Genomic DNA, 13,967 nt, shown 5'->3' on the forward strand with positions numbered 1-13,967 from the left:
CTATAACTAACGATGAGGTCAGAAGGGTCTTGCAAGACATGAAACGGGAAAAATCGGCAGGAGAAGATGCAATAACAGTCGATTTAATCAAAAATGGAGGAGACATAATGCTTGGAAAACTGGCAGCTCGCTATACGAAGCGTCTATCGACTGCAAGGGTCCTAGAAAACTGGAAGAATGCAAACATTATCCTAATCCACAAAAAGGGAGACGTTAAAGAATGGAAAAACTATACTTCCAGTATTATATAAAATATTCACCAAAATAACCTCGAATAGAATAAGGGCAATACTGAACTTTAGTCAACCAAAGGAACAGGCTGGCTTCAGGAAGGGATACTCTACAATGGCTCACATCCATGTCATTAATCAGGTAAGCGAGAAATCCGCAGAGTACAATAAGTCTCTCTATATGACTTTCATAGATTACGAAAAGGCATTTGATTCAGTAGAGATACCAGCAGTTATAGAGGCAATACGTAATCAAGGAATATAGATCGCTTACGTAAACACCTTGGAAAATATCTACAGAGATTCCACAGCCACCTTAATTCTATAAAAGTAGGAAGATGCCTATAAAGAAAGGGGTCAGACAAGGAGACACAATCTCTCCAATGCTATTCACTTCGTGCTTGGAAGAAGCATTCAAGCTATTAAACTGGGAAGGCTTAGGAGTAAGGATGGACGGTGAATATTTCAGCAACCTTCGATTTGCCGATGACATTGTTCTATTCAGCAACACTGCAGACGAGTTGCAACAAATGATAGAGGACCTTAACAAAGAGAGCGTAAGATTGGAGTGAAAGAATAATATGCAGAAGACAAAGATAATGATGAATAACCGGGCAAGGGAACAAGAATTGAGGATCGCCAGTAAGCCTCTAGAGTCGGTGAAGGAGTAGGTTTACCTAGGTCAGTTAATCACAGGAAACCCTGATCATCAGAAGGAAATTCATAGAAGAATAAAAATGCGTTGGATCGCATACGGCAGGCATTGTCAGCGCCTGACTGGAAGCTTGCCATTAGCATTGAAAAGGAAGGTGTACAATGGGTGCATTTTACCAGTGCTGACATATGGGGCAGAGACTTGGAGACTGACAAAGAAGCTAGAGAACACGTTAAGGACCCCGCAAAGAGCGGTGGAACAAAGAATGCTAGGCATAGCGTTAAAAGACAGAAAGAGAGCGGTTTGGATCAGAGAGCAAACGGGTATAGCCGATATTATAATTGACATTAAGAGAAGAAAATTGAGCTGGGCAGGTCATATAATGCGCAGGTTAGACAACCGTTGGACTATTAGGGTTACAGAATGGATACCAAAAGAAGCGAATCACAGTAGAAGACGGCAGAAGACTAGGTGGAGCGATCAAATTAGGAAGTTCGCGGTCGCCTGTTGGAATCGGCTGGCGCAAGACAGGGCTAATTGGAGATCGCAGGGAGATGCCTTCGTCCTGCAGTGGACATAAAATAGGCTGATGATGATGATGAACCAAACAAAAATATTCCCACTTTCTCATGTCCACTGTGAAAAATATGCGGTTCATGCCATTTATCTGCGAAACACCACCTTCTAAAAAAACTTCATTCAATTTACTGAAAGAAGGTTAGTGTTTTAGTGCTTGTTGCATAAATGGCGCGGATCGGCATGAAACTTTATAGCTTTATTTCGCATTGGAATGATCCAAGCACAACTGTACCAGACGATGCAAATGTAACGGCATAATAGTCCTCAATCTCAGTGTATACTTTAAAATAAACGCTGTCCAAGAAGTGCAATTTGTTGCATGTTGATTGCGCGCATGTTTGACATCAAGCATTCTAAAAAGTACCAAAGCCATTTGCTAACTTGGATAGTGCAATCACATGCATGCATTGCCACATAACGAGGCCCACGTCAATGCAAATGAAATGTAACCCTTCCTTCAGCGCAAAATCAGGTAAGAGTTGGATGTAATCCGGTGGAAGGATGGATTTTTATTTTACTTTAATCTTGAGGCAATAAAAACTAGAAGTTCAGTGAAGATTACAACGTCTGATGATGGAGGAAGAAACATTCTCACTCCGAGGTTCTTTATATAGGAAGATAATAAACAAGAAAAAGCAAAAGATGCAGCTTAATAACAAAAAAAAAGATTGGTGAGACAAAAAAATGTATTAGTGTACATTTTAAAGTGCATTTCAGTATGCAAGTATTTTGTCGTTTACCTGTAGTTATAAAAAATATGCAGAACCCAGGCAGCGTATTAATCTAGGCTGTGCGAAGTATTTTGCGGGTAGCATGGTTATCTAACCTTGTTTGGGGTTTGCGAAAATTAAGTGTTGCTACCAGAAGGCACAATGTGTCCGTGTAAAGCGAGCGGTTTATGCGTATTGGCCGCCAAGCCTTACAGTCTGAAGGCAGATGTGCAAATGCGCTTATCACAAGTTATCACTGTAGCAGCCTGTGTAAAATAAAACAGCGTGTATACCTGGTACATTCGCGACCTGTGGGAACTAAAGTGAAAGGAGTGGGAGGGGGGGGGGGGGACATGCGCGGTATCTAAGGCGGCTGTTTGGTGCTGAAACATTCTCCCTCCCCCCCCCCCCCCCCCATGCCCCGCTCCCCGGAAATTTTCGATATCCTCGCCTTCCTGGCTACACCCAGATGGGGGCGGGGGTGACAGAAGACATATGGGCCCCGGGTGCCAGACGATCTAGCTACGCCACTGCTGAGGCCGATGTTCTTCAAAAACTGCGGTGCCGTGCCAATAGGGATCGCGCGAAATACTGGCAGAAGGCTTTTCCACATGATCAGTTTGACCTACACAAGATGGCCGACCGTCCGCTCATGGTATCAGTAAGCTGAAGGTAGATTTGCAAAGAGTGAGGAAGTGGTATGGTAGAGATGATGGCAAGTATAGCTGCACCAGCTCGTGTGCTCCTGCTTTATTTCTACTTCTATAGGTCGACGTTCTGCCATCTTGAGTAGATCGAACGATACGTGCGGAGAAACGTACTTGCAAAATTTCGCATATCACCTTATAGCTTTCTACGTCATCGACCGATGTGGCCAGTATCCAATCATTTTCGTTTCAGAAAATGTTCTAGAGCCCAGTCGGCTTCGTATAGTCTATAAATAGATGCGCTGGACGTCGTATTCAGGGCAACTGCGCAACAGCTGTTGCGCAATAGAGAAAGAGAGAGAGGAAAGGCAGGGAGGTTAGCCAGAGGCGAGTTTCCGGTATGCTACCCGGCACTGATGTGGGGGATAGAGGGGTTTGAAAGAGGGCAAAGAGAGAGAGAAAAAGATGAAAAAAAATTACCGACGATTACGTTACTTCCTAATGCGAAATTTGAGCGTAGCAAATAAGCTGTTTCACCTTTTCGATAGATTGAGGCAAAGAAATCGAGCAACACATGTATGCGCTATCACAGAATTTTTTTTTTCACACGTATTCCTTTAACAAAGACTCCACTAACAGTTCTTGACAGTCATGAAGGAAGCTTTGTGGTCGGAGAAATAGACTGATATATGTTCGACTTGGTACACCAATGCTTGATTCTCAAAGACGAGATCTATACAAGTGCCTCGCGAGGTTGTCACAGCCGTGGGACGCGTTACGAGCGAGAGGAACGGGATGTTCTCCCGCATAAGTGTTAGGAAATTGCTGTTTGTCTTTATGTCAACATTAAAGTCCCCCACTACTAACATCGGTGTGGATCGATGGACGGTTAATGCGAGTTGCAGGAAGTGCACGACGTCTTTCGTGAGTGCGGTAGGGGCGAACGGCAGCGGCAATTTCGGCTCGGGCGGTGCACATATACAGATCCGCCGCCACCGATCTGGCTCTCTGATTGCCACCGCACAGGGGTTGCATTGGAGGAGGAGCGAAGAAAGGAATTAAGTTCGAGCCGGCGCTTTGACAACCGGAGACTCGCAGGAAGAGGGGGGAGGGGGGCGGCGTGTACACCCAGCGGCAAACGATGGGGGCAGAAGCGCGCGCAGCAAGCGGACAACACGATAAAGGGAGGAGGGAAGAGATAGCAGTGACTGACTGATGCCGCTGACGCCGATAGTGAGTCAACCCCAGCTGCGGAGTTGGTTTCAGGGACAACGCCGCCGATGCCGACACAAACAATATGATACCCTCGCTTCCGCAGCGCTAAGAACCAGGTCTAGCCGTGGGAAGGTGGTCACGTATTCGTCGACGTGCCGGGGCCTACGTGAAATAACCGGCGCGTCGGCAACTGAAGAGCACCCTATCCGCCACACAAGAACAGGGGGGGGGGGACCCTTTCCTCCTCTTTCTGCATGGCGGCGACGGTGTTCTATGCAGTCACGTTATCTTGACTCTCCAGCGGCGTCAGCGGCATCCAGCGGTATCAGTCGGTCGCTGCTAGCGCTAGGGGGATGAAAGGGGGGCGGAGCTGGTTACGAGGCCGACGACAACGCCGACGACGACGCGAAACCCAGGAACGGACGCCAAAGAGCTGCGCTCTAAAAAGAACAGGCAGCAGAAAAGTGGTTCAATCACAGGCGTTCACACAGACCGGTCGACCTCAAGAGGCGCAGTAGCAATTTCACGACCAGAATGTCCCGTCGATGTTGTAAAACTGTTTCTTCCGACAGAGGCAGGCCATCCAACTGGTCGAGCATGACAGAAAGCGATTGACTCTGCGCACTGTAGCGCAAACTCGCTACAGCAACTGGAAACTGGATTTGCATTGTCCGTTTGTCATCCGTGATTTCCTTGGCGTCAGTAGTACAGCCATCGCAAGGTTGTTGTCGTTCTCGCCAGGATTCCTCCGAAGCTTCGCCCTCGCCATAGAGGAGAAAGAAAGCTTATCCCACCGGGAGTCGCACTCATGCCCCTTTGGCAATGTGCCCTTGTGAGCTCGACGCGCTGAGCACCGCGCTATCGCGCTGATCTCGTGCTTGGTAATTTGTGCAGGGTTTTGCATGCGCACACATCCTTACTCAGTGTAGTGGCGTCTGTGTATGCATTCTGGGCACCGCAACAGGCAATAGCGGACGAGGGCGACATTTCGTGCACCGCAATGAAGACGATTTCCTTGAGGCGATGGCGCTGTCCGCTGTGAGAGCCTGCTGCGACAGCTGTTGACAGATGAGCTCAGCGCCGGAGGACTAGCTAAGTATGGATATATAAAGTTTATCTAATCATTTATTTAAAATTTATTTATTACTTCCTTTATTGGTCTATTTATTTGTTTATTTATTTATCTTTATTTTGTGCGGCGCGATTACTTGGTATAAGTGTATCGCGCATGAAGGCCGTGTTACTGAGCGATTCCATGACCCACGTAATGTATGGAATCCTATCACTCGATTCTATTCCTTTCTTATCATCCACCGCTAACGGTAGGCCAATCCTGGGAATAACACTGGCGTGCACGAGTGCCACTTGGACCTATGAGGAAAGGCAAGAAAGAAAATAATTGCAATAGAGTCGTTACTATTCCACGGCCCATATTTCGTCCTAGTGTGCGCAGCAACAGTTGCGCTCCGAACCCGTTTGCACCCAAAATCTGAACTTCCTCAGCTGTGACTATCTCTGGGCCTTATGTACTTGACTCCGTCTCGAGCATTTACCTGGCGATCACTGAGATAGAAAGAAAGAGAGAGAAAGAGAGAGCCTCTTCAATGAAACTTGGATGCTTGCCTAGCCGCATGCCTAGCATGCTGCCTCAGATGGCAATCAGCGATTGTACTATCCAGGAGGACAGGTGCAGACATGATACCCCATTATGGCCACAAGTATACAGTTAGATCCAGTGCTGGCGCACCAGGCAATCCGCTGCTCAAAGAGGTAATGAAAGCAGTTAAAGGCTTAGCAAGTAACCCCCCGAAGAAGCGGGCGAGAGAGGCGCTCACCGAGCTCCTTTTTGAAGGAAAGCCAGCTGACGGGAGCGAGTTCTCCGCCGTCGCACTCCGTGGACGAGAGCAGCTCGATGACCTCCGGCTCGCGCAGCCCGTAGCTCGTGCAAGTGAGGTACGAAGCGATCTTCTTGACCGGCGCCAGGCCGAACTGGCGCTCGATGCGCTCCAGGCTGCGGCTCACGAAAGACTCGGTGTCGGCCGGAACGTGCAGCTCGCCGTCCAGCGCCTCGTACGAGGCCCACCGCATGGCCTGCTGCGACAGAAGCGTCACGTACAAGGGGCTCGCCGTTTGGCCCACCAGCCGCTGCCGCAACACGTCCCACTGCTGCCGCGTCAGCAGCCGCTTGTTGTCCTGCGCGTAAGACACGTTCTTGGGCCACTTCAAACGAGAATAAGAGCGCAAGTTTGACGCCCCAGCGCAAACAGGCTCTCCAAAACTCATTCCAGGATAGCAGCGCGGTCACCCTCACGCTTCAGCGGTTAAAAAGTAATTAATAAGCAATATTTTCGGGACTTTTGCTCAGTTTATATTGGTCATTGCTTAGAAAACGTCGCTTCGCAAAAGTAGTTACAGGGAAGTAGATACATTCCTGCAGTTCTGCATATATCGGCCCTGCAGCAGGAATGTAACTAAGGCACCAGTGCATTATACAGCGTAGTTTTACTCCACATGTCTTGAAATAGGTGCTAGTTACGTAATTGGTTCAAATGAAACGTGTTCTGCGTATTGACGGGCTACAGTTGCGCCATTGAAACATGTACCCTAACGGCAATAATTAAATACATAATTAGTGCGATTTTATCGTTTATCTGTTTCTGCACTACGTTTTATTTGGAAGTTAATGTCCGCCTGTTACAGTAAACAAACTGAAGAAAAGCAATGCTCGTATCATCAACAGGGGATTTTCAAAAATTGCCAGACATAACAAATAAAACCCGACACACGTTCTGAAACGTGGGGCCGTATTCACAAAATCTTCTTAAGCTAAAAGCGTTCGTGCCAGCCAATAGTGATGTAGAAAATGTTATTAGCGAAGGCGATCAGCCAATGAAAAACAGCCCTTACGAAGGAAAAGCTTTGTGAATTCGGCCCGTGACATTTAGCTATTGGTTCGTGAGCCGTTTAGCGTCTTGCTTGCGTCGCCTGAACACTGTCCATTGCCAAAGGCACCTAGACAGACGCCATAAGGGGCCTTAGGCACCTTTATTTTTGTTCAGGTGGGCGATTTCGCATAGGCGCCCTGACCTTCAGGTGCGACTGCAGCATGCTGGCGGCGTCAGCCAGCGGCGGAATGAACACGTAGCTGTCTCCCGCCGGGATGCGGCTGCGCAACAGCGCGAGCACCGGCTCCGCCTCCTGTGCCACTGAGCAGACAAGGTGCACGTTGAGGGGCAGGTTCCAGGGCAGCCACCCTAGTGTGGCGGCCTGGTGGTGCGCGGGCCCCCGCAGCCGGTCCAGGTCATCCAGCACGATGACCAGGTCGCTGGTGCTGGCCTCGACGCGCTTTAGCAGCTCCTGGAACCAGGTGCTCAGCTTGCTCAGCTCGAAGCTCTGGTGCTTGGGGCTGATCTCGAAGCCGAACACCATGCTGATGTGCAGGCACAGGTTGCGCAGCATCTCGGCCGGGTACGCGCAGCATGGGCTCTGGCCCACGCCGCGCACTATGCGCACCACGTCGCTGCCCAGCCACTCCGGGCAGTACATGAGCACCTGCGCATCGCGGCGGAGTTGGGAAGGTTATGTCCCCCGTCGGTCTGTCACTGCGATTTCATGGATTTCAAAGGTTCTCTTTTTTTGTTTTAGTATTAAGAACGCTGTTGGCTGCGTATATATTCTTCAAATTGAGTAAGTTCAGTTTTTATTACTTTTACAGTACAATGTATCCCGTCGTTGCCAACATTAGGCACGCCCGAGCAGACGCCCTCAAAATCCACGATTTCACGGCTGGCTGGTGCGGGAACCCGTCTTTGGTTGTTGCGTTTTTTTGTCTTCTCATGGTAAGAGCGGCTTTTGTTTTTTGTATTGTAAAGCCTTATTTGTTGTTACAGCTCACATAATTTTTCTCTTCAGTGTTCCTTTAAAGGGCATCTCACCAGGCACCAGAGAAAATTTTCATTATACGCTGGAAGTTGTTACATATTCTCTAGGGAGCTTTCTGTCGCAAAAAAATTTTTTCGAATCGGCTCATTGATAGCCGATATAGAAGTAGTTCAGTGCCATGATTTCAGCAGGCGGGCTCCTCTGCCAAGCTATACGCTCTCTCCACTCACCCCGTCTAGCCTTCGCAAGCGAAATTCCTTCCCTACGTTCTCCCATACCATACCTCGAGGATCGCGTGACGCATACATCACAGGCCCCGCCATAATTTTTTTTCTCCTCGCTTTTTTTTTTCCGGCGCTACGCATTTCCGCTGATGGCGTCGCGCGCGAGCTGTTGTCTCGTTCGCGCAGCGCACGATTTTGCGCCCTGTGCGCAAGGAAACATGACTAGCGGCATAATTCAGTGCTACACGAATACTGAGGCAGAACAAGTGTATCGCAGAGCATGATCAAAGTTCTGGAGCACGGTAGAAAATGGCATAGTTTCGGTACATACACACGTGGCCGCACGACCGTGGGAACAAGCAGACGAAGCGGAAGTACACCTCTCTTCCTTCGGTGCGAAGTAAAACAAAAAAGACGCAGACATTCCGTTTGTGTGTTTTATAATTTCGCCAAACTTCAATTCGTCAATTCAAGCAATGAATCGGCCAGATAACAGATGTTGTCTTGAATAATTCTCGAAGTCACGTGCCACAACGAGCGACGTCGCACTGCGGACTCGAGTACGTAGGCGCAGGGACGCGAGTACGTCATCCTCCGGCTTGAAGCGCGGCGGCCGCGAGGAGAAGGAAAAACGGCATTCGGTTTGAAATTTCAGGTCTTTCCGCGGCGCGTAGAGATGTAATATTTTGCAGATACGATCGTTATTGCTCAATGTATGCTCTGCGCTTGTCAGCTCGAAATGACCAGACCAGGTGAGGGGCCCTTTAAGGATTAGTGCATGCAGCTGAGGAGAAATGTCACCAGTGCGACTTTGTTCTTTTTTTTTTGCCACGCGTCACCGCAAGGTATATAATCATAATGCGAGAGGCCGACTAGTGTAAAATCCAGAACAAGCCCCTCAACTCGAATGGTTCATTATGCAAAATAGAAGTGAGGCGTGCAGACAGGACACAAGAGTAGAGAAGTAGACAACACGAACGCCATTTTTTTTTGGGGGGGGGGCGGTAGAGTATCCGCCTCGCTTGCAAGAGGACCGTGGTTTGAATCCCCAATGGCGTTCATGTTGTCTACTTCTCTACTCTTGTGTCCTGTCTGCACGCCTCACTTCTATTTTGCATAATGAATCCTTACCAACTAGCTCAGCTTTCTGTCGTTCTAAGCTTCGAATGGTTCGACGACGATGTCTCGCCCTTCACCACCGCTGGGCAAGACTGGGTGGAGAAGTTATTTCGCGAGTTTCTATACCTTGCTCGCAGGGGGTCGTGACAGGGTGGTTTGTTTCTGTGTCAAAGCAATTAAAAAAAAACTTTAATAATCAACAGGAGAATACACTTCTAAAACTCATTCACTCTGCAATGATTCTGCAGAACTCGGTTGGATGGCAAAATTTATATTCACCTTCCCATGAAAGAAACCAATTGCAAGCTAACTGAAACCTTCCTCTAGGAAAGGCTCCAAGCAACGAAACCACAGTCTGTTTGCATTTATCCTTTGGCAGCAGTGGACGAGGAGCTTGCCCAAAATTTCCCAGAAGAAAAAGAAAAGGAGGGGGGAGGGCACAGTGGATGCTGCAGGGTTCCTTAGTATGGTTTCTCTTTGGCATGATGTGTTCGTCAGAAACGTGAATAAACGGTACATTTGCGTCGGTACATCCTAGACGAAGGTGCAAGCGGCGTAAAGCGAACTAAGTATGTCTGTCCACCTTTGAATTCACAAATGTCGCTAGCAAAGGCGTACTTGAGATAGCAGTGTAGACTTTCCGCATCCCTCCCGACCGCACACGATGATGGGTGTGTGGCGCACACGCTCTTCGTCTGCCAGCATGAGCTGCTGAATCTGCAGCAGCGGGCCGTAGTCGCTGTCTAAAGACTGCGACACGCCCAGACAACGTAGAAGCTGCCGGCTGTTGCACAGGTGCGTCTGGGACTCCCGAACCACCTCCTGCAAGACAAAGGTCATGCTTTTTTTTCCTCTCCTCGTGCGCTAGAGCGGAAGTGGCTCTGAAAGAGACCTTCCTAACCAAGCGCTACTGCTCCTATGACGACCATCTGCCAGACCGAAGCCAAAGGCCACGTATGCTTTGGTCTGCCTTAATTTTAAAATGACCTTCGTGCTTCTTGTGTTCTAAAGAAAACTGTGCGACATATTGAAGGGAACAGCTTGAGGCATTGAAACTATGCTGTACCGAAGACATTCCCATTGCTCTAAGGTAAACACGCGCATGATAGTGTAAATCTGAGTACACAAGTGTGTACATGCATACAGACTCAATCACGGACGGATGCACGCACGCATAGGGATACAAACACAAACACCCACGCGCACACATGCGCCCGCACACAAGAACATACGCACGACCCTGCGGTACGTACGCAGCATGCTCAAACATAAGTATGCACAAAACCACTGAGCAGTCTCTTCTTCAAGTATGTTCAATTCACTTATACCATTGCCCCTGGTATCATTTGCATAAGAGTGACCAAGGGCCTTTTTTTGCAAGGATGGAGCTTTTTTCTCCTATTCTATCCATTTCTTTTCTATCTGTTGCCGCGAGCCGCCATTGCCGGCCATAAAGGAAGCGGGGTGTCACGCCATCCAATCACGAAGGGTAAAAGGAATGGAAAATTAGAATAATTATCACCAGATACGGCATCCAAGCTCGCATGAAAAGGGCGAAGTTATGCATAAACAAACGCAACAAAGCAGTGTTTCTCCGCGCGCTTTTTTTCTTCTTTTGCTGTATCAGCACAGTGCTTGCATAGCCTCACGAGCAGCACGACAGATAGAAGCCGCAAGCTTGGCAAGACTACCGTATTTTCGCGATTCTAAGCACCCCGCTCTACTTTCGCGAAAGAATTTGGAAAAAAAGTTTGCATGCGAATGTAAGCACCCCCCTCCCCTATTTGTTAGGAAGAGCGCGTAGCCAAGACAACCAAGCGCGCTTGCTCGCTCTGTCATCGAGCCGGAGCCGTCGGAGTCCCGAGGTGGAACGGCGTCCGCGGCGCGATCTTGCCGCACAGCCGGACTGCAGAGCCGCGCGGACTCGTGAGTGGCAGTGATAGTGACTAAGCATCCGACACAAGCGGTGGGCTCACTGTCTGCACGGATTTTTCTTTTTGATGTTTGCAAAATAAAATGTTATTTCTCGCACCCGTCTCGTCGTGATGTCGCAGCGAAAAGGGGGAGGGGGGGGGTCATTCCAGATTTTTCGAATCTAAGCACCCCCCCCCCTCACTTTGGGCATCGCGATCATGAAAAAAAAGGGGGTGCTTAGAATCGAGTAAATACGGTATAACAAAAGAGACATGCTAGCGTACTTTAGCTAGTTCGTGCATTTCTCGCATTAAATTTGCACCAGTCGCGTCACTGTAAAAAAAAAAAAAAGACATACGTAGTTCATTCGGAGGTTGATTGATATAAAAGGCAGGGCTACATGTTGTCGTGTTTGTCGGGCCCCTCCCCCTTCTACCATTAGCCATCGCCTTCGCGACTCTATCTTTGGACATGAGGGCAGTTACTCAGTATAGACCGCGGCCGCTGCACTCTCGCCCCTCTGAGGGGCGCTGTGATTCATGCCGGCGTTGCCCACCCCGGGGCATGCTGTTAAATATACGTGACTCGAGAAGCCGCTAGTGGCGCTGCGAACGCGTTTCTGTTCGTGATTGCAATGTATAGTCAGAGCCTTGCGTCAGCGCGAACAAACACGGTGCGTATACACGATTGCAAGGCCCGCGAGCCACGGCAAACAGCGTTCGAGTGCGAGTTATGCACTGCGCCACGAAAGCAGCCATCGATATATCCTCCGCAAGACTTGGAATCCCGCTATGGCTGCACCCGAGACACGCACAGTTGCACGCTTTGAATACGCGCTCGGCAGAGTTTGAAGAAAGGGCAGGGTTGCCATGGCAAAATACACCGTATCGGCGAACGTAATCCATACCTGGCTCGCATGTGTGCGCAGCGGACGGTGCGTCCGGAGCTGGCAACAGCGAGTCGTACACGACGGCCTACCCACGAGCGCGTGGCGTCGAAGCTTACACAGTGTCCCTCAGAAAGCGCATTGAATAATTCACAAAGAGAGAGGCGCCCGGGTGCGGCACTGCAGCGCTACACCGCTAATTATGCATTCGGTTCGCATCACCGGCTGCTTCTCGCGGGCCCCGGTTATCGCTCGCCCGTCTCTCGTGTGAAACGCAACGCCGTGCAAGCGAAAAGCGTGGAGAATGCGTCGCAACTGCAGAACGCCAGCTATGCACAGTATATCGCATCCCGTCCCGCCACAGAACACTGTACAAGTGCTTATATATCCCAAAGAGTGGGAAATTACCGATGGGCGCGTATTAATTACGCAAGCGGAGTGCGCGCACATGAAGGTATATGCCCGTGGTTAAGGCAGCTTTATACCTACTTCTTGCGGTCGGCGTATTATTGTTAAAACTTGCGCGCTAGTATCAAAGGCGCAGCATCCATTAGTAGACAGCTATACGAAGCAAGGATAGTAGTCGGCCGTATAAACTTGGAAACATTTGCTTACTAAGTGAATTAACACACGCGGCGTCAGCGCGCAGAAGCAAACGCTGAACACATCAAACTCGATGAGCGCGGACACTCGCTGTCAAAGCGCTGGTGCGCTAGTGTGAGCAAGCGCGGCAGCAGCAGCGAGCGAAGTGACCTTCGTGCCGTCTTCCGCTTCAACGCAAACGCTGCTCGAACACAGCGCGCACAGAGGTATGAGCCGCCACACATCCCTTTCAAGATATAGCGGACGCGACCTTGCAAAGTACGCACTTGTTGGCGAAGTCCAAGCCACAACCCCCCCCCCCCCCTTCTCCCTCCCGCGCTGCCTCCTCGATTTCCTCCATATTGGCCTCGAGCTCCACCACTGGAAAAGCTGGAGCCACCGTCCGCGTGACGTGCTATTAGGGATCACGTGGACATAGCGGCCGCGTCGGCTGCTTTGGGAGCGCCGAAGCGAGCTGAAAACGAGAGTTTAAATTCCCTCGTACGCTGCGGTCCTTATTTAGTGGCGAGATTTTCCCGATTCGAGTGTCTCCTTTACAACGCTTGAAAGCACTACAATAGGTAGTGGCTGCCTTTGAAGGCGTGCAACATAGTAGATTACTGCTCGGTTGCCGCAGTGCCGGACGTACGCAACGGAGGCCAGTGTCAGCCTTTTTCACACGTAGCCGCAGGACAAGAAGCTGCATCAAGCTTGGCTCGCGAAACTTAAAACCGGCAAACAGTAATCGGCTACAACTCGGGTATGCAGCAAGCACAGACGCGAGGAAGATTTCTGCTACGGCGCCGGGTCTGCGATGTTCGGAAAACGCGCACTGAGACGCTCGCCCAAGTCCGCTGCCCGACTAATGTCATGACGGTTTGGTCTATGAACTTGTCGGTGCTATAGATACTGGCAAGTTCATGGGAGTGGAAAGGGAGCGGTAGGAAGCACATTAAAGAAAAGCATGGCATATGGTCATGTTTGTGTTATGAATTAATACACTGGATTACAAAAAAGAAGCAGTGGGAAATCGCACGCTGAGGGCACCGATAAACATACAGTGCGACGCAACTCGAGAAATAATATTGAAACGTTCAAGAATTTAGAAGAAAAAAAAAAGATTGAATCGTCGCGACGGCGCATCACAGTCCCCGTAGGCGTCGAAGTCTCTACAATGAAATTATTTTTGAACAGCTCTGATAGCGCCCACGCAATAATGGTTGCTTGTATACAGTCAAATGCTCATATTCTGCGGCCTAAAGCTCATGGCACGGTGCGAAAACGCGCACGCGGCGAAAGTGAAACAGTGCGCGGACAAGCATGC

The 13,967-nt window shown here is 49.5% G+C and overlaps 1 protein-coding gene across 5 annotated transcripts in view; it reads right to left on the reverse strand.

Annotated features, from left to right (window-relative positions):
* The window catches only part of LOC135912490 (protein qui-1-like), a 725,699-nt gene that overhangs the window by 113,225 nt on the left and 598,507 nt on the right, over positions 1 to 13,967 (reverse strand). For all 5 annotated transcript variants that reach the window (XM_070521613.1, XM_065444934.1, XM_070521612.1 and 2 more), the window contains 3 exons: positions 9,880 to 10,083; positions 7,124 to 7,588; positions 5,872 to 6,229 (listed from right to left, as the gene is read on the reverse strand). In XM_070521613.1, the coding sequence (XP_070377714.1) occupies positions 5,872 to 6,229; positions 7,124 to 7,588; positions 9,880 to 10,083 (1,027 nt within the window). The remainder of the gene's footprint in view (positions 1 to 5,871; positions 6,230 to 7,123; positions 7,589 to 9,879; positions 10,084 to 13,967) is intronic.

Source organism: Dermacentor albipictus, chromosome 1 (assembly GCF_038994185.2).
Source record: "Dermacentor albipictus isolate Rhodes 1998 colony chromosome 1, USDA_Dalb.pri_finalv2, whole genome shotgun sequence".
Lineage (NCBI taxonomy): Eukaryota > Metazoa > Arthropoda > Arachnida > Ixodida > Ixodidae > Dermacentor > Dermacentor albipictus.